We start from the raw sequence: 21,474 nt of genomic DNA, 5'->3' as shown, positions 1-21,474 counted from the left end.
TATAAGAATCTGTTAAGGAGAAACTCCCCAACGACGATTAATTCCTTCGAGAAGTCACGGGAACCTTTGCCCGACGATCAACTACGAGAAGAATAGGGTTTAACGTGAAGCGAGAAAGATAGCGTAAAAATATTTTATTCCTTGATGGTGAAATAAAATACACGCCTATTTATATCTAAGGACCCTAGTGTTGATTCGACCTATGATCCGGGAAAGAATCAACGAAGAAAACCCGGATAGGAGCTTAAAGCCCGCTCGACTCAAAATATTCAATAATTAAATAATTGTCATCAAAATAAAGCAACGAAAATAAAAATACTAACTAAGCTAAAATAATGCTAGACTACTCTTCTTCACTTCCGGCCGGTGAAGAAGTCAGCCAGGCGATCCGACGGTCGTTTCAGGCGGCGCGGGCGATCCCTCCCGATCGTTCTATCCGACTCCTTGTCGACCTTCCCTGATGTATCGAAATCCAGCTGTTCCACCAGTTGCTCTGGCATCGTCTTCTTAAGCCTCGCCGAGGGTTGTACCGTATCAACTCCCCCCCTAACAACCTCTTTGTCCTCAAGGAGCAGCCCAGGGAACCTTCTTTGCACCATCGTCACAGGCTCCCAGGTCGGTGCGGCTCCCCTATCATCATCCCATACCAGTAACATCTCCTCAACGGCAGCTCCGTCGCTCAACACCACTCGCCGATCCAAGATCCTCTTAGGCTGGACCACGGGTCTGCCATGTGCGAACACAGGTGGAAAAGCTGCTATGCTGCGGAGCGCACTCTCGACAAACGGTTTCAACAAGCTTACATGGAAGACGTTATGTACCCGACTCCCTTCCATACCATGCATTAAGCGATATGCCACCTTCCCGATTCGCTCGAGTATCACAAACGGGCCAGAAAAATGCCTCGCCAACTTAGTAGATAACGGACGTGCCACGGAGTGTTGCCTGTATAACTGTAACTTCAACAACACTTGGTCCCCAACTTCGAACTCCACGTCTCTGCGATGCTTATTCACAGCCGCCCTCATCCTTTGTTGAGCACGCTCCAAGTTTTTTCTCAACATCACAATTAACTCCCCACGTTGTCTTATCATCACTGCGACATCAGGGGGGTGGCACTCGATGGAGGCGCAGCAATCAACGATGGTGGATCCCTGCCATAGAGGGCGGTAAACGGCGACGTCCCCAACCCTTCGTGATAGAAGCAATTCAAGGCCAGCTCCGCCCACGGGAGGAAATTCGCCTACTTGGACGGTTTGTCCATAGTAAAAGCCCTCAAGTACTGTTCTAGGCCACGGTTACGCACCTCTGTTTGCCCATCGGACTGCGGGTGGTAAGCGGTTGAAAATGGAGCTTCGTGCCGCTCAAACGCAACATATCCTCCCTAACCGCATTCAAGAACACCGGGTCGCAGTCAGATACCAGAGTTTTCAGAAATCCGTGATGCTTCACCACTGTATCTATGAAGATGGATGTCGTCTTCATTGCGTTATAAGTACTCGGTAGCGGTGCAAAGTGTGCATGCTTGGTGAGGCGGTCTACCGCCACTAAAATAGCTGCGTACCCCCGAGATTGCGGTAGTCCGGTGATAAAGTCCATCGACACATCCTCCCAAACTCGAGACGGAATCGGTAGGGGCTGCAATAACCCTGCAGGCTTCTGTGTAGAATATTTCGTCGTTTGACAATCATAACAGGCATTCACAAAATTCTTCACATCCTTCCGCATACCCTTCCAATAAAAGATCGTTGCTATCCGTTTAAATGTGCGATCCACCCCTGGGTGACCCGCGGTCGGCGCCGCGTGTTACTCCTGCAAAAGCAGATCCTTCACCGTCGAATCTCGGCTAATATAGATGCGCCGCTTGAAATAGATCAGCCCCCCGACATAGACACGCCCGGGTCTGCTATTTCCGATTCCCATGCTGCTTGGAGCGCTATCATATCCGCAGTATTCTGCACCTCCTCGTGCAAAATCTCCAACAGATCGGGAACCAGGCTAGAGATCACAACCAGCAGGTGCACATCCTCCGCGGGGTCGCCGTCCAGCGGCTGTTCCGGGTTCCTATCCCGCGACGCTGGCTTCTCCTCCACATCTCTCCTGGATAACGCATCATCCACCCTGTTTGAGACTCCCGTCTTGTACTCAATTCAGAACTTATACCCCATCAACTTCCGGGCATAGAACTGTTGATCCGGCGTCTGAATTATTTGTTGCAATAATTTCTTCAAACTTTTTTGATCACTCCGAATCACAAATTCCCAGCCCAACAAATATTGACGCCATTTCTGAACCGCCTCTACAATAGCGTAGAGCTCCTTATGATATGTGGAGGAAATGCGGCGCTTTGGACCCAATTTTTTACTGAAAAAGGCCAAGGGGTGTCCATCCTGTAGTAACACCGCCCCTATACCGAAGTCCGACGCATCTGTTTCCAAGTAGAAAGTCCTCGAGAAATTTGGGAGGTGGAGGACAGGTGCCGATGACATTGCTGCTTTTAATGCCCGAAAACTCGCTTTTGCTGTCGTAGACCACACAAAAGCATCCTTCTTTAACAGTTCAGTAAGCGGACCAGCGATGGACGCATAATGCTCCACAAAACGCCTGTAATACCCCGTCAGACCCAGGAAACCCCGCAATTGCTTGACAGTCGTAGGGACCGGCCATGACATCATAGCTTCAATTTTGGTCGAATCTGCCTTGAGATGGCCATCAGCAATGATATGGCCCAAGTACTCGACTGTAGTACACGCAAAGGTGCACTTCGAGAGCTTCACAAAAAAATGATTCGCCGCAAGAATAGACAAAACCTCGTTCAGATAGCGCACATGAGCCGGCAACGTCGGGCTGTAAATCAGGATGTCGTCAAAAAACGATGACAAATTGACGCAAGAAGGGCCTAAAGAGGGCGTTCATTGCCACCTGGAACGTAGATGGGGCGTTCGTCAGCCCAAACGGCATAACTAAGAACTCAAAGTGCCTGTCGTGGGTCCGAAATGTCATTTTATATACATCACCTTCGCACATTCGGATCTTGTGGTATCCGGATCTCAGATCCAATTTTGAGAAAAATCTCACCGATCCCAATTCATCGAATAACTCATCTATGGTCGGAATCGGAAAGTTATCCCGCACTGTAGCTGCATTCAACGCTCTGTAATCAATGCAAAATCGGAATGCCCCGTCCTTCTTTCGTATAAGCAATACCGGCGACGAGAAAGGGCTCTGGCTTGGGTGAATGATACCCGAATCAAGCATTTCTTTGACCTGGCGTTCGATCTCTGTTTTCTGGAAGTACGGATACCTGTACGGTCGGACGTTTACCGGCTTGGTCTGTGGAAGTAAATGAATCTTATGATCAAAGATGCGCTTTGGAGGCATCCCCGAGGGTAACCCAAACACCCCGCTGTGCGACCCCAACACTGCCAAAATTTCATCCGGGAGGTCCTTCGGGAAAGAGGGCGACTCCGCCGTTGCCGCGTCGTGCGGCTGCTGATGTGGCAGGTGCACCATCTCAAAAACTTCTCCGACGCCCTGCAATGTGAGTAAGGTTGAAAACTGCCGCAACGAGACAGACTGGGCGATAGGCGGCACCAAATTCAGGCGAATATGCTCCCCATTCCTCACAAACTCCAACGTATCTGTGTCGAAGTCGTTGGTCACACGACGGAGAGACTTCAGCCATGCTCTTCCCAGAATAATATCCGGCCCATGCACCGGCAGAATGTGCAGATCCACTAGAAACACATGCTTCTAAATGACGATTCTCGTTTGCTTACTAACCCATGAACATAGAAGAGATTCGCCATTGCCAACATAGACTCTGAAAGGGCGAACTTTCAGCAGCGTGAGGGCGAGTCGCTCAGCCACCTGAGGATGGAGAAAGTCGTGTGAGCTCCCTATGTCTACCACAATACGAACTTCCATCGATCCACAGACCCGACTAGCTCAATCGCATCCTCCTTCTAACGACCCTCCAATGCGAAGATATGAGATATGTCTGTTGTTACAATCTGCGTATCCTGAGGGACCTCGTCCTCTTCACTCTCATCTTCTGAATCTTCATTTGCGCCCATGTACACCAAGTTTTAATCAAAGTTGCTTTCATTTTCATCGTGGTGTTTACTGTTTCACGTAGTTAACTTTTCATTGTAGTTTGAAATTCACTTGACCCAGTAGTTAAAATTTTCTTAACCAAGTTAGTATGTTAAATTTTGTCTAGAGTAAAATCAGTAGGTAAAAACTCTCAAAGTTAAAGCGTGGCAGTAGCCAACCCCCTGTTCACTACTCACACACTTGATACACTAGCTTCTCTGAGGGATCGACCCCAAACTTGCCGTTTTACTGTTAAAGTAGTGCAAAATTGAGAATTTATAAATTACTTTGGTAGGAAACGAGTGAGAGCGAGACTGCATTGACCTAGTGGCAACGACATTTGCTAACTGATCCAACCGATTCGGTTATCTTCCATATAACTTGATCCATACTCTATTCGCGCCCATTCTCGAGGCCCTTCCAAAATGGCTCCGTTGTCGGGGAAGCATGGTGTTATTTTATGTTTGTGTGTAGCGCATAGGTGTATATAATTTTGTTTCTTTCTTTTCTCATTTATTTTTTCTTCTGTTGATGAGAAGGTACCACCGCGGCAGCCACTGGAATCACCCTTTTATATACAGAGGCACTAACGCTCATTGGAGAGTCCAGGAAGTCTGCTTCGTTACCACTCGTTACAGAGCCGCACTAGCAGCAGCAGCAGCCGTTGACCAACTGACTAGCGAAGATGAAGGAGAGCAGAACGCGCAACCTAAACCACCACCACTTGAACAAGCAAAAGCAGAGATGGCCCTCGTCGCCGACGACTCAGGAATTGGCTCTCTGCACGCTCATGATGAGAAGGAGCCCACACATGCCATTGCCGTTACTCCTGGGATACGGAGCATCGCGATCAAGTCCGGAGTACTGGCCGTTTTGTCCGATTTTTACGGTCTTTCAAACGAGTGTCTGTACGCCTTCCTGGAGGAATTTTACCGATACTGTGATATCCAGCCTGTACCGGCTGGATCTCCGTCTGAGGAATATAGGTTGAAAGCTATCCCCTTCGTCCTGAAGGGTGATGCTGGAGTATGGCTGTCAAGACTGCCAGAAGGGTCCATCAAAACATGGGCAGAGTTCCGAATGATCTTCCTAGATCGTTTCTTCCCCGCGTCAAAGACAAGTGCCCTCAAGAGGGAGATTATAGAAGCCAGACAGGAGTACGGTGAGTCCCTCGGCCAGTATTGGGATATATTCCAAGGGCTGCTTCAAGCATGCCCCAACAGAGACACAGTATGCGCCGCCGCCGCCACCTCCTCCGCCAGAAGAGCATCACTACTACTATTGTGAATTCCCCCCTAAGGTAGAGCCGCTGCCCCAAGTAAATGTCGTTGGCCACTGGAACGCAAATGGCAACTGGATCCAGGGAAAGCAAAGAGACGCCCCATGGAGAGATCACCCAAACTTTCGATGGACTGACCCGAACCAAAGCCAGCCACCACAACCCTCGACACAACAGATGCAACCTTCTGAAGGGCAGCCCAACTGGCCTGCTCGGATCCAGGATAAACCAAACACTGGAGGGAACAGAATACAAAGCGGAACTCAAGGGAACTGGTCTAATGGAGGACAACGCAACTGGTCAAGCAGACAATCAGGGGGAAACTGGGGATACAGACTTCAGGGCCCACAGTCAAGCAACCAGGGAAGACAGCCAAACAACCAGATGGTCAGCTACGTTCCACCACACCAACGGGGAAATCTGTACCTTGGAAATCAACAGCACAATCAGTCGCAATACCAGCAAGAGCATTATGGGCAATATGACTACCCGCAGTCCAACTACAGTGGGGGACCGCCGAATCAAAGATACAACCTATACCCCAACGATAGTCAGGGAGATATGATAGTACTGCACCATCCTAACAATACAATGCGGGAAATCCAAAAGGCTCAGAAGGAGCAGCGGGCGGCGTTGGAGATGCTGACAAATCAACTTTCTCAAGTTGCGATGTCATTGGGTGAGTTGAGGGGAAATGAAGGAAGGATTCTAGCCACTGTGCAGCCACCTGGTCCAGAAAACAATAGCGAAGTAACCCTGAGATCAGGAAAAGCCTACCAGGGCCCTACTCCACCTACGGAATCTCCAGCATCTATGCCTGGGCCGAGCCATGAAGGAGAAGGAGAATCCGGTGGTGCAGAGCAAGCAAAAGGGAGTGAAAAGGGCAAGGCAAAAGTGAGAGGTGAATCCTTAGAGGAAAGTCGGAGAGGGGAAACTGAGAAAGTTAAGTCATATCCGTACCGTGGAATGGTGACATGAAAAAGGGATGCCACAATCGATGTGGCAAGTATGTTCAAGGACGTGGAGATAAAGGTGCCACTGTTGACGGCGTTAAAGATGCCCCCGATCAGCAAATTTATTAAAGACTACCTGGCAGGGAAGGTCAATGAGGATGGTAGAATGATTGCAGATGAGAATATCTCTGCCGTGATCCAGCGGAGTGATCTTCCTTCAAAAAAGACCGACCCAGGGATGTTCACTCTCCCGATTTCAATCGGAGATATTCAAGTAGAGCACGCGATGTGCGATCTCGGGGCATCCATCAATGTGCTGCCATATATTATCTATGAGAAGCTGGGAGCGGCCAAGCTCATTGACACTGACATAATGATCCAGTTGGCCGACAGATCGTGTATTCACCCAGAAGGAATTCTGGAAGACATTATTGTGAAGGTGAATAACTTTCTATACCCAGCCGATTTTTTCGTAATCAAGATGACGGAGCCAGCAGCAAGGGAGTCGAGTGGAGTCCTACTGGGACGGTCGTTCCTGTCTACGGCCAGCACCATTATAGACGTCCGTAATGGGACGATAAGGTTGGACTTCAATGGAGAACAGTCCACGTTCAATATAGATGAAGCCATGAAGAGGTCGGCCGACAACGAGAACATATACTCGGTAGATGTAACAGAACCCTTAGTACGGGAATTTTTGGAGGAATAATTCCTAAAGAGGCAGTTTACTGACTCCGCTGTAGACGAGGTCGAGAAAGAAGTAGAAGAGTGGTATGATACCATGAAGGTCGGAGAGATGGACGACCTGGCCATTGCGAAAGCAATAACGAATTTCTGCGTGCGCCCGAAGCCAGCTGGGTCAAGTGGGACAGCTCAAGTATCTAGCCTAACGAAGCGGTTTGATCAAGGCAAGCCACTGGAAAAAGAAGTGGCAGAAAATCCTCTGCCTACTGAAGAGTCAAAGCCCGCGAAGGAGTTGAAACCCCTTCCAGCACATCTTAAGTACGCCTACATGGGGGAGGAAGAAACAATGCCCGTTATCATTAACAATCAGTTGACTCAGGGGTAGGAAGACAGATTGCTGGAAGTGTTGAGAAAGAATCAGAAGGCTATCAGCTGGAAGCTGACAGATTTGGTGGGCATCAGCCCAGACTTGTGTATGCACCACATCCGACTGGAAGAAGGAGCCAAGCCACACCGCGACCAACAACGGAAACTCAACCCCAACATGAGGGAAGAAATGCTCAAGGAAATTGTCAAGTTGGTATCGATCGGAATTATCTACTCCATTCCAGATAGTAACTGGGTCAGCCCAGTACACATGGTGCCCAAGAAAGAAGGAATCTAAGTCGTGAAAAATGAAAAAAATGAGTTGATTCCGACTAGGCCGGTCACGGGGTGGAGGATGTGCATAGATTACAGGAAGTTGAACCAAGCTACAAAGAAGGATCATTTGCCTCTGCCATTCATTGATCAAATGTTGGAGAAATTGGTAGGGAATCAGTACTTCAGCTTTTTGGATGGTTATAGTGGCTACTTTCAGATCGCTGTAAATCCAGATGACCAAGAGAAGATGACGTTTACCTGCCCCTTTGGCACTTACGCTTACAGGAGGATGTCGTTTGGCCTCTGTAATGCCCCGAGCACTTTCCAAAGATGCATGATGAGTATCATCTCTGACTTGTTGGAAGACTGCATTGAGATCTTCATGGACGACTTTACTGTCTATGGGGATGACTTTGATCAAGGGCTACGTAGCCTGAACTGGGTATTGGAAAGATGCTGCCAGAAGGACTTGGTACTGAATTTTGAGAAATGTCATTTTATGGTTACTGAAGGAATAGTCCTGGGCCATGTAGTGCCGAGCAGGGGAATAGAGGTCAACCCAGCAAAGGTAGTCGTCATTGCAAACCTGCAGTATCCTACCAATCAGAAGGAGATCAGAGCCTTTTAGGCCACGATGGGTTCTATAGAAGGTTTATCAAGGATTTCGCAAAGATAACCCAGCCTCTGACTAAGCTTCTCCAAAACGATGTGGAGTTTGAATTCTCTGATGCCTGCAAGGCCGCGTTCCAATTTCTTACCTGGAAGGTGCTCGGCTGTTGTAGGTGGCGGCGGCGGCGGCGCGAAGGTGGCGGCGGCGCGGGGGTGGCGGCGTCAAGTGGCTGGGCGGTGGCTGAGTCACTGAGTGGGGATGATTGTGAATAGGAGGGGTTGTAGGGTGCAGATTGTGAATAGGAGGGGTTGTATGGCTAGGCGGTGGCTGAGTCAATGAGTGGGGCTGGAGGGTGCTGGCGGGTGCTGGCTAGGCTGCAACAAGCGGCGGCAGCGGCGGCGCGACGGTGGGTGGCAGATTGTGGAAGGACTGAAGGAGTAGAGATGAAAAGCGGCAGATTGGGGTTGTGGAATTAGGGTTTAGAATTATTAGGGTTAGAATTATTGGGGTGGGCTGATTGGCCTAAGCAAAATTAAATTAAAAAATAAAAAGCCCAACAAAAGTCAAAATTAGCACCAAAAAGTCAAAATTGGGCTAAAATACAGCTATTGCGGGATATGGTAGCGCTACGGTGCCACGACAGCCACGGGTATGGCGGCCGCCATAGAAAAATGCTACGTATCGGTGTGGTGATAGCGTTTTCATTAAAAACTGATATGCTATAGCGCAATATCCCCGCTATAGCCGCTATTTGACAACATTGGTGTGTTTTTATTTCGAGTTTTGTTTTCTTTTTCGTTTTCTTTTAATTTCTTGAAATGAGTAACCATGCCTGAAATTTGCCTTATCTTTTTCTTTTCTTTTTCTTTATACTTGGGAACAAGTATGTTTTAAGTGTAAGCAGTTTGATAAGACTCATTTCATGCATCGGTTTAGGGGAAAAATGTACGCTACTTGATCGGTTTATCGCGCAAAGGAAGTGTTAAATGTGCAGGAATGCCGCTTGACCAAGGCAACAAAGCCAAACTGATCAAAAGCAAGTACAATAGGCGAAAAGAGGCCGAAAATCGGGGGAGTTGATCAAAGAGAGTAACCAAGCAGGCAAGGAGGGGACCACAGGCTTCCAGAAGAAGGACTCGCGAGGCAATGAGCTGGATGATGCGCATCATTCTATTAGCAAAGACAACGTTCTAGAAGGGGACACGTGCTGATATATGAGATGCAAGGACGGAGCTGAGTCATGAATATGTTACTGAAAAGCATCGTTATTCTAGAAGGAGAGCACGTAGCAATCGATGAGTCGCTCACACTCAGCGTGAGCGAATATTCCCTGCCAAAATCGTTATCCAGCTGGAGGTCGTGCCGAGTGTTAGGAGTAAAGGCTCGAGACTAATGAACAAGAAGATAAACAAAAAAGGGAAGGAACTCAATATAACTAATCAAACTGGAACAAGAAATAATCCTCACGAAGGAGGCCAATCCTCACGAAGGAGGCCACGGCTACGCCGTCTAAATTCTGATCTCTCCAAAAGATCGTTTTCACCACTTAAAGAGCCTCAATATATAGACTTACAAAATGAGAGAAATCTGCAACAACTTAATTCAAAATTCAAATCTGCTAACAACTAACTAATTAAAAAAGTAAATTAATAAATAAAATCTAATCAAATCCTAACTAACACTGACTAAGTACGCATCTCTTCTTTATCAATTGCCTCACTCTCAAAACAGTCTTGCCCTCAAGGCTGAGCTCAAAATTGAAACCAATTACATTGTTCGGTGGAGGCTCCCATTCATGCTTCTGGCCAGGAGGTGAAAAGCTGAACCAAGGAATGTGCCCATGAACAAGAAGAGGTAGATACATGATTGTGGCCAGCCCGGCAGCAGCTGCAGGAACTGTACATCGCAGCAAAGGGAAGAAGGGCTGAAACAGTGAAATATCAGCACTCGAGAACCACAGCGGTGTTGTCACCACTGTTGGTGTAGGCGGATTGGTAGGAGATGGCAGGGGCACTAAAACAGAAATATGAATAGGTTGTTGTACTACCAAGGGTAGGGGTGTTTTATTGTCCGCTTTGGTATCGATATCAGGGTGGATTGTTGACGTGGTAATAGGCGGTATCTCCTGCGGGGCTGTTGTAGACAGGCTAGAGGACAGCAATGGTGTTGTCACGGTGGGTAGAATAGCTGCAGAATTATTGCTGGTTCTGGGTGGAATTTTTGGCTGGTTTTTTGCAACATAGACAGTAGAAAAAGGATCCTTACTACTGTACTTGGATGAATTGCCAGCGACGCAGCTTTCTAATGTGATGGTATCACCAAAACGTTGCAAGAGCTGTTGAACAAACTTGTCCCACGATAAGGAGGGGCAGCGATGAACGAGCAATTGCTTCCAAGGCTTGGCTGGTCCGTCTATGGCGAGCATGGCAACGTCGACACGTCTATCCGATGATGTTTTGTTGACGAGGAAATATTGGTTTGCCCTCGCGAGCCACGCGAGAGGCTCAGATCCATCAAAAGTTGGCATTGGCGACGTTGATTTGTTTCCGGCTGACACCGAATTAGATTCCCGATTTTCAGAGGACGCACCGTCCTCCGGCGTTGCTCTGAACTTGTGGTTGAGGACCGCAAAACCCGCACGCATTTCCTCTATCATGGAGTCGAGTTTTGACCCTAATGTCGAGACCCGTTCGTTCGTCTGCTGGAGCTGGGCGTTGAGTTTTTCAATAGCCTTCTCCAAACCGTCTAGGCGTGAATCTCCCCGAGAGTTGACTATCGTTCACCGCACCAATTGTTAGGAGTAAAGGCTCGAGACTAATGAACAAGAAGATAAACAAAAAAGGGAAGGAACTCAATATAACTAATCAAACTGGAACAAGAAATAATCCTCACGAAGGAGGCCACGGCTACGCCGTCTAAATTCTGATCTCTCCAAAAGATCATTTTCACCACTTAAAGAGCCTCAATATATAGACTTACAAAATGAGAGAAATCTGCAACAACTTAATTCAAAATTCAAATCTGCTAACAACTAACTAATTAAAGAAGTAAATTAATAAATAAAATCTAATCAAATCCTAACTAACACTGACTAAGTACGCATCTCTTCTTTATCACCGAGCCTATAAATAGAGGATGTGTCATCTCATTCAAGGAGATCTGATCCTTTACTTTCTGTCTTTAGTTTAATTTAGCCTAGCTCTCTAGTTTAGTTCAGTTCTCTAGGTAGCTTAGATAAAATAATGCTTAGTTAGAAAGGGTGATCGAAGGAGCGCTGCAGAATACTTTATATCTGTCGGCGTATTCTTAAGTTTCCCGCCGAGAATCTCCTCGGTTTTACTTGCTTTCATATTTTTCGAAGTGTTAGCTTAGTTTAAATTTCACGCTGTACTGTTCTGAGTTTAGTTTTAATCAAAGTTGTTTTCGTTTTTATCGTGGTGTTTACTGTTTCACGTAGTTAATTTTTCATTCAAGTCTGAAATTCACTTAACCCAGTAATTAAAATTTCCTTGATCAAGTTAGTAAGTTAAATTCTGTCAAGAGTAAATTCAGTAGGTAAAAACTCCCAAAGTTAAAGCGTGGCAGCAGCCAACCCCTGTTCACTACTCACACACTTGATACACTAGCTTCTCTGTGTGATCGACCCCGAACTTGCCGGTTTACTGTTAAAATAGTGCAAAATTGGGAGCTTATAAATTACTTTGGTAGGAAACGAGTGAGGGCGAGATTGCATTGATCAAGTGGCAACGACATTTGCTAACTGATCCAACCGGTTCGGTTATCTTCCATATAACTTGATCCATACTCTATTCGCACCCATTCTCGAGGCCCTTCCACTTTCCTTACTAGAGAGGACTTAGAACCTCTCAAAAAGGGCAGGTCAGTCCTGCATTTCTCTCCCCATTCCCAGAGCCTGATTTCTCTTTACTTGTACCGTGCAGTAACCCAACAAGATGGTTTTATTAGTAGTGTACCTACTTTCCAAGTAAAACCAAATTTCTTAATTTAAAAGTGCTGCAAACGAATCACATAAGGGATATGCTGCAAGGTGGAGACAAAACTGCAGTGGCATCCAGTTATTTCTCATTAGTACACTACACTCTTGCCTATAAGAATCCCCACACTCTTGCCTATAAGAATCCCCACACCACCTCCAAAGACTTCCCTCCACATACTTTAATTTTTCAGCCAGATAGCAAGTTTGAGAGTGAGTGTTTGGGAGAATAGTTTCTGCAGAGTGCATGTAGGCAGTTTCTACTCTCCATAGGTAACACACGTCTCCTTTCAAGCTCAAACCGAATTTCATATCATCATGTAGTCTAAATGCACCATAGAACACAAAAGCATGAAAATCTCTTATGTACAAAAATGCCTAGGTAATCTAATGATAAGATCAGTAGCTGTAGAAATAGCTCAACCACTCCAGTTTTATATCTACTCATGTTTACAACGTCAAATAGTTCTTAATCCAGTAGTTGTTGAATGGAAACATCATATTGATGGCGACAACGGTTGCGGGAGAGAGATAGAGAGTCAATTCCACGGATATGCCTCCTCCTCTGTTCCGACGACGGCTCAAATACGCCGAGCTCTAGTGATGGCGACAACGGTTGCGACACAGGGTCAATTCCACAGTGAAGTGAGCCATTTCCGGTGATGATTCAGAGAGGAAGGGAGATAGAGTTGAAATCTAAGGCTTCCTCCTCTAAATAGAAGAAGAGGTGGGAGGCGGTGTTCTACCGCCGGATCTCCCAACTGACGGCGAGAATCCGAGAATGGGAGAAGGAGGAAGAAGAAACGAACTCCGGCGTCGCAGAGGAGGCGCCGACCGGAGTAGTGACTGGCGACGGCGAGAAGGGCAGCGGTGCTGCGCCGCCCAGAGGAGCCGAGAATGAGAGAGAGAAAGGGGGATTTAGGGTTTTTCTCCCCAAATTGATTTTTGGGATTTTGAAGAAAAGAGAGAGACCGATGGATATGGGGAGTGTTTAGTTTGGGCCAGATTTTGTGGGCTCATATCTAAGTTGGTTAAATTGTTGTGGGGAGCTGGCCTAAATTAATTAGAAGGAGGAATGGCCTGGAACTATTAAAATGGTTGGGCCTATAGTTGGATGCTAAATTAAATCTTGGACTCGTCAATGTTAAACGACCAAATAAATTATTTCATGAGAGGGTTGCTAATTAAATCCTCACATGATAATTTAATCTCGAACAAGATACATGGAAAAATAATACTCCTAAAGTTAGTGGAATTATTTTTCTTAAACCTCCACATAATTAATGTTCAAGGTTCCTAGAACATTTTTTTTCCTAGAAGACTAAGAAAAAGAATAAAATGACCACGTACTTAGAATGCGTTCACGTTTAAGTTTATTTGACTTCTTAAGTCTAATTAAGTATTATTCTTATTTCTAAGGGACGCCTTCGCACGTCATTTCAGACCAAATCAAGGAAACTTTTCGACTAAGGAAATAGCTTTTGAGGTGGGCATTTTTTTCAAAACGTGATTTTAGTATGAATATGTGAATCTTTTCTAAATATGTTTGTCATGTCATGTTTTGCTTTTACGATTACCTATCTGCTTGGTTATGCCAATTATGTTAAATCAAATTCGGATCCCAGTAGGGCCGCAAACCCTACTCGGACTAGTGTACACATATGGGGATTGTGAGCTAGCTTTCGAGTTGGTCGGTCCAGTGACCGTCGTGGAATGTGCCACATTCCCGGTTCACATACGTTCAAATATGGTATCTATGTTTATGTGATTGAGCAATCAATTTTATGAAATGAAAGGAATTTAGTGACTCGGATTTTTTAAATGAAAACCCTGTGTTCACTCAATTATGGCTGACAAATTAAAAGGAACTTATTTTTGGCACTATGCTCACTCAGTATATCAAGTACTCAGCCCTGCATGTTTCTTTTCTAACGTGCGGGTTGAACGTGAACGAGGAAGCGAAGGTGTTGGGAAATGACTATTAATAAGTAGTTAGGTAGCCCAAAGTAGTATGTCTTCGTACATACTATTTTGTCTTGGACTCTTCCGCTGCAATAGAACTATGTTCTAAGAATTTATGAATTTAGTCTCGATACTCTGATTCTCTTTTGACTATGTACCCGTTCGCCTTCGAAACCATTATCCTTGAGTTGAATTGTTCACTTATGTTAAATCCATGGTTTATGAGATTATTTTTAGTTACGAAATAGCAACGCTCATTAATACTAGGGAGTTGTGGTCGTGACAATTATTAGTTATAATATGAAATTAATAAAAATTTAAAAGAGATAAATAAAAGCAATAGGTCTATTATTAATTAAAAAATAAGGCTAATCTCATTTTAAAAAATCTTACTTTAAATAAAATTAATTTTAATGGACGGACTAAAATAACAAAATTAAACGAATATGAACTATTTGTATAGGACTAACAAAAAGGAAATATGGTCTATTCCTATGGACAGATGGGGTATTTTTAAACTATGCCTATATATTCAAGTATGGATCATGAGATAAAATATTCTATTAACCGATTGTAATTTGAAATTCAAAACCAAAAACGGGTATACATAGATGTTCAAGAAAGGATCAACGATGACGATGGCGATGTCGTTAACCAATTCAGGATTTGATCTGTTTAAGAGTTATTAATACATTCCTCTTCCAAAACCTGGGTATACAAAATTCACGAATATGTTTAAAACTTTAAATACTCTACTATTACAAAACATATGACCTGTTCAAAGTCGAAATATCACTAATTTGGGCTTGGTTATGGACCTTATGGTTAACCTTGACTTGTGATATATTCGAAAACTACAAATAAAAAATGAGCTGACACGATCAATTTCCAAGTACACATATAAAATTGTGAAATCAAAGTGTAGCAAAAATCCCAAGTTTCAGTCTGGCATTACAAACTTATAAAAATTACAGCAGTAGATTACTACTAATCAACAAACACATATGATAATTACTAATATGAAACATCTGCCAACTCAAACCATAATACCATTGAGTGATAATACACAACCCTTCTACAAAGTAATATTAGAAGAGGGAAAAATTGAAAATGATTTAGTAAATTTTTTTCAAATCTTAATAATAGTAAAGACTCGGATGAAAGGCAAAGGAATAAGGGAAAAAAATAGCAAAGCATCAACAATCTTACGAATCCTCTTTCACGGTAGCTTGTGTGGTTTAGAAGCATTTTCTGTGCACGATTGATGGGCCGGACTCATCATACTCAGACTTGGAAATCCACATCTGCAATCACAAAAACATGATTTAATCAACGAAGCTGAAATCTAAACAAGTTAATGGCACATTCGGGGAATATGTTCAAACGTTGTAACCATACCTGCTGGAAGGTGCTGAGAGATGCCAGGATGGACCCTCCGATCCAGACACTGTACTTCCTCTCTGGTGGAGCCACCACCTTGATCTTCATGCTGCTCGGGGCAAGGGCTGTGATCTCCTTGCTCATACGGTCAGCAATGCCTGGGAACATGGTGGAGCCACCACTGAGGACGATGTTTCCATACAGATCCTTCCTGATATCAACATCACACTTCATGATGGAGTTGTACGTGGTTTCATGAATACCAGCAGCTTCCATTCCGATCATTGAGGGCTGGAAGAGGACCTCGGGGCATCTGAACCTTTCTGCTCCGATGGTGATCACCTGTCCATCAGGCAGCTCGTAGTTCTTCTCCACAGCAGAGCTCGTCTTCGCAGTCTCAAGCTCTTGTTCATAGTCGAGAGCAATGTAGGCAAGTTTCTCCTTAATGTCCCTCACAATTTCCCGCTCTGCTGTAGTAGTGAACATATAGCCACGTTCTGTGAGGATCTTCATGAGGCTGTCGGTGAGATCACGTCCAGCCAAATCAAGACGCAGGATTGCGTGGGGGAGAGCATAACCTTCGTAGATCGGAACTGTGTGGCTGACACCATCCCCAGAGTCCAGAACAATACCTTCCATAGAGCATGTCAATCAGCAGCAAGCAGACAAATGTAGCATGATAGATATAAGTTCCTTGCATCATAATATACAACATTATTGATGTACAGACCATTAAAATTTATTATAATGGCATTTTTATCATTTAGAAAGCAATCAGAATTACTGCCTTACCAGTTGTACGACCGCTGGCATAAAGGGAGAGAACAGCCTGAATGGCAACATACATAGCAGGAGTGTTGAAGGTCTCAAACATGATCTGGGTCATCTTTTCACGATTGGCCTTTGGGTTGAGAGGGGCCTCAGTCAAGAGGATTGGGTGCTCTTCTGGTGCAACACGAAGCTCGTTGTAGAAGGTATGATGCCAAATCTTCTCCATATCATCCCAGTTGCTGACAATTCCATGCTCAATTGGGTATTTCAGTGTCAAAATACCTCTCTTGGATTGAGCCTCGTCACCCACATAGGCATCCTTTTGGCCCATCCCAACCATCACCCCAGTGTGACGAGGGCGCCCCACTATACTAGGGAAGACAGCTCTTGGAGCATCATCACCAGCAAATCCAGCCTGATATATTTAGATCAACAACATAATTAGTTAAGACAATCAAACCACAAAAAGATTGAAATGGTAATCATCAAACAGGTTTGTTAGGTCAAGGAAATTGAGATTACCTTGACCATTCCGGTTCCATTGTCGCAAACGAGGGGCTGGATATCCTCTGCTTCTGCCATCGCTTATTGTTATCTGAAGACAAGAAAGAATCACAAGATCATCAACATCGCCATACATATGAAATCATGAATACCAAAAGCCCAAATTCAAGAGCAAAATTTCACTTTAAACATACGAGAAATTGAAAAGCAATTAACAGACTGCATCCAAACTCTAAATGTCAAAGCCTTGCACTAAAATACGATCAAGCGAACCTCATAAAAGATATTCGGATGTGATCAAGATCGAATCCAGATAATGCAATATCATACTTAGGAATAGATGAAAATTGGATCTCAGATGATGCTTCAGCATTTGGAATAAGCTACCAAATATTACCACAAATCTACAAAAATCATATATTCCTATCACTTATGATACAAAATTTCATTGGACTTTAGCATTCAAAGAAATAATACTCCAATTTTTAGCAGTTTTCAACAGGCAAATGGCTCCTATTAGTAGATATGATCAACCAAAAAGTGATCTGAGTGTATATTTGTAAAGTTCAGTAGATATGATCAACCAAAAAGTGATCTGAGTGTATATTTGTAAACTGCAGTAGAATAAACAAGCCACAAATTTTATTGGTTCAATTAAGATCTAATTAAATTGAAAACACAAGTACACAAATCTTGGACCAGATGATAAGAAGTGAACTTTGGTTAATCCATACTTAGCAAATCAAGAAACATCGCTTGACTACTCTTATAAGCATAATTGAAAAAGCGATTTGCAGATCCATGTATCAAAATTAATGGGAAGCTTAAATTGCCAGATCTTCACCTTGCTACAAGAACCAAACTAAAAAGGAAACTTGTTGCACAGATCAATAGAGTCTCGAACAAAATTCAACCTTTTCATCTCAAACGAAATAAAAACCGAATCTTTGGGCAAAATATGGATCAAAAATCGAATCTTTGAGATATAGGAGTACCTTTGAAGCCTTGAAGTAGAGGAAAATGTGTGTTGCTCTTTTCCTGCTCTGTTCTCTCTCTCTTGACGATAGTGTGTGTCAAGTGCCCGCCCTCGTGTTTTAAACACCAAATTCATGATTGTGAAGATCAGAGCCGTTGGATTGTGATGATTTCAATCGGTGGGTTGTGGTGCCCACGACACCGTCAGACCGATGGTGGATTTAGCTGGCTGCTTTTACTGTAACTGTACCGTCAGACAGATATTCCCTTCACTTTTAGCTCATTCCCTTCTGGCTTCAACTTTTACATGGATAATTTTGCACATTTAGAGCATCCGCAACATCGGATTTCCCTAAAACACCTTCTGCAAATCATAAGGATCTCTCACTGCACTGCCACATCATAAGAACGTCCCACCGCACAATGCTGGATATCCACAAAAAAAATCAAAAATTGGGACATCCGTCGGGACGTCCGTCATGGCACCGCAATGGCGGACGTCACGATGGACGTCCCGGAAAGCCGCGGATGTGCGGTGTCCGCAGCCGACGTCCGCGTCCGCCCCTCCCTCGCCTAATGGCGGACGTCCCGAGCAGATGTCTGGCACGCCGGTCCAACGTCCAACGGAACATCCTCCATTGTGGATACTCTTAACATTAGTCTCTATCAGATTAAAAATATGAGCTTCATTAGTGATTTGCTAATTACAAACTAAGATTGATTTAAAATTTTTAAAACATTAAGAAATTGCCTTAAAAAATTACATGAATAAAGTAGGAAAGATAAAAAAAATAGTGAAGTAGATGATGGAATAAAGTAATAGCGATTAGATATTTTATTTTTTATCAAAAAGAATTCAACTTAGTTGGAACCTCCAGAAAATGAATACAGCTCAACTTAGTTAAGACAGAGGAGTATTATAAGGCAATCCGCAATGGGGCGAACGATGGCACGCCCGATGGCGCGCATCGTCCGCGCCCGCCATCGTCCGCCCCATTGCGGGTGCGTGACATAGGCCGCGGACGATCGTCGCGCCCTATACTAAGGGCGCGGAGTATAGCGCGGACGATGCCCATCGTCCGCTCCATTGCGGCCTACGCGGACGATAGGCCATCGTCCGGCCCACTGTGGGCTACGCGGACGATCGACGCGGACGATGGCACGCGGTTTCGTTTTTTTATAAATAGAGTTCATTTGTAATTTCATTTCACGATTTCACTTTCGAAACTTATTACATTTACATAATTACTACGAAATGGATTCAAGTCCCAATAGTCCTATGTTTAGCGGAGAGGCGCGTTGGCCGGGTACAGAACCCGGCGAATATCGTTCGTTCGACGCCGACACCCAGTACGATCCCGATTTCAGTACGGAATCGTACGAGTTGTCTGACATGGAGCCTTCACCAAACCGACGAAGCGCTCCCTCCCGCCGTGACGCCGCAGAAGTTCTAAGGTGGAATTCTGCACACTGGTGCGCCGAAGAGGACGAAGACCACCGAAGCTGGTGATTACACGAGCAGCGGCAGCGGCAATCGCCCGGTTGACCTCAATCGGACGTACGTGGATGAAGGGAGTTCCGGCACACCGGTGTCCTCCCGACATCCTCCCGGCGTCAAGGCTGCGAAGGCCAAGGGGAAGGCGGCCGCGACCTCATCCTCGACTGCTGCAAACCCATCTCCGTTCCCGGAAACGCTCCCGACCCAGACGGCCACCCCGTTTGAGTCGTTGGCAACAACGTCGATGGCGATGACGTTATTGCAGACGCACAAGGCCCTCAAGAAGTGTACCGACCCCGACGAAGCCGAATATCTCCGGGCGTTAATCGATGAGCTGCGTCGGAAGTTGGGAATTGCACCGACTTAGTTGTTTTTTTTTGTAAGTTGAATGGTGTAACTTTTTTTTATTAATGCGTCGCCATTTGTTATTTAGACATTTTTTATTTACTCGTTACTTGTTATTTGAAAACATTTAAATTAATTAAACAAAACAATAAAATGATGATGTGGCGCGCCTTAGGGCGCCCCACTGCAGGTGGGGGGGAAGGAGGATAAAACTGATGACGTGGCGCGCCATAGGGCGCGCCTTAGGGCCCCCACTGCTGATGCCCTAATCAAAATTTGATACTCCATCCGTCCCCTAAAAATAGAATCTCTTTCTTATTTAGTCCGTCTAAAAAGTTGAAACTTTTAATTTTAGAAAAAAAAATTCTCTTTATATGACTCGTTTTTCACTAACACACTTTTCTTTTTATCTCTTTTACTTTTCTAATTTCACATTAAAACCCGTGCATTTCAAAAGTTTCTATTTTTAGGAGACGAGGAGTATAAGTAATATGTTTTTCGTCCTAAGGTAGTTGAAGCATTTATTTTGAGCATGAGATTTAAGAAATTAATGTATCATAAGTTAAAGTGGAAAGAGTAAAATTAGACGGGAATAAAGTAGGGGAGATAAAAAGAAAATAAAATATTAAAAAATATAAAATTTTTGCTAAAAAAAATAAATCTATTATTTTAATATAATCCAAAAAATACGACTTAATTATCTTGAGTTTGAGACGGAGGGAGTATAAACTTTGAATTTTTTTTTGTCAATTTTCCCCAATTCAGAATTCTGAAATTCATACAGACAGAGTAGAACATTAGAATCTATCCAAACGAAGTCATTTTGATATTAATAATTTTTCTTAAAAATATCTAACTCGCGCCTCTGTATCACTAATCTGCCTTCTATTTAAGACTCAAGGAAAAATTCAACAATTGCTGGCCACTAATAGCAAATTTGATTGGAAAAATATTTCTGAAATCCTTATGTTATGTGGGAACCAAGCATCTTGTTTCTGTTGAGAAAAGGAAACATCAATATGTTGGAATCGTGCTTGGTTAAATGATTTTTGACTAATAATAAATATTACAAGACATTTAATTTTGTGAAATTAAATGCAATAACGTCAATCTACGTTCCGAGTAGATGACCGCAGTATATTCATTTTCTCAAATCCGATTCCCGGTGAGTGAGAAATAATATATTAAAGTTGGTCACAATAAAGCTAGAAATGAGCTATGTGAAAAGACTACGGGATTAATTAACTAGGTGTTAATTATCCCACATCGGGGATGATAAACTTCTTTGATGAAGTATTTAATCAGATGAATTATTATGTGTAATAATTATTGTGGAATAAGACGGGTGACAGAGCCCACACGCGGCACACGCGCGCGCGCCGCCGCCCACCCGCCCGCGACCCGCGAGCCGCGCACTGTGACCCGTGCCCCGTGCCCCGGGTGCCGGGTGCCTTGGATCTTGGCAATTGGTCTTTGGGTGGTCTTTGGGCTGTTGAGCGTGGTTCGAGCCCCGCTTGTTCCTTTTAGAACACCCCAAACTCCACGATATCCCCGACGGGTCCTAGTCCACGTTATGGTCCCGTTGGACCTCGACGCATGACGGGAGACAAAAGGTTCCCGCTGGACCCCGACGCACAACGGGAGACAAAAGGTCCCCGCTGGACCCCGACTCACAACGGGAGTCAAAAGGTCCCCGCTGGACCCTGACGCATAACGGGAGACTAAAGGTCCCCGATGGACCTCGACGGTCCATGGTGTATCCCGTCGTGTAGCATGTCCAGG

General features: G+C 44.6%; 2 protein-coding genes and 1 long non-coding RNA gene across 3 annotated transcripts; 2 read left to right on the top strand and 1 right to left on the bottom strand.

The window, feature by feature from the left end:
• Window positions 1-6,382: 6,382 nt before the first annotated feature.
• On the top strand, window positions 6,383-7,036 carry LOC121810581. Its single transcript, XM_042211343.1, has one exon. The coding sequence runs from the start codon at window positions 6,383-6,385 to the stop codon at window positions 7,034-7,036; it is 654 nt and encodes a 217-aa protein (XP_042067277.1).
• A 5,072-nt stretch (window positions 7,037-12,108) lies between these two features.
• On the top strand, window positions 12,109-14,348 carry LOC121741946. The gene is made up of 2 exons (XR_006037949.1): window positions 12,109-12,530; window positions 13,677-14,348. It is a non-coding gene; the product is annotated as an uncharacterized LOC121741946 (long non-coding RNA).
• A 756-nt stretch (window positions 14,349-15,104) lies between these two features.
• Window positions 15,105-18,006, bottom strand: LOC121741945 (actin-7). Its single transcript, XM_042134928.1, has 5 exons — window positions 17,870-18,006; window positions 16,893-16,965; window positions 16,392-16,785; window positions 15,618-16,231; window positions 15,105-15,523 (listed from the first exon to the last, which is right to left on the bottom strand). The coding sequence occupies exons 2-5, from the start codon at window positions 16,950-16,952 to the stop codon at window positions 15,458-15,460; spliced, it is 1,134 nt and encodes a 377-aa protein (XP_041990862.1). The 5' UTR covers window positions 16,953-16,965; window positions 17,870-18,006; the 3' UTR covers window positions 15,105-15,457.
• Between the last annotated feature and the right edge of the window lie 3,468 nt (window positions 18,007-21,474).

Source organism: Salvia splendens, chromosome 7, assembly GCF_004379255.2.
Source record: "Salvia splendens isolate huo1 chromosome 7, SspV2, whole genome shotgun sequence".
In the NCBI taxonomy this organism is placed as follows: Eukaryota; Viridiplantae; Streptophyta; class Magnoliopsida; order Lamiales; family Lamiaceae; genus Salvia; species Salvia splendens.
This window is presented reverse-complemented; position numbering and strand designations above follow the sequence as displayed.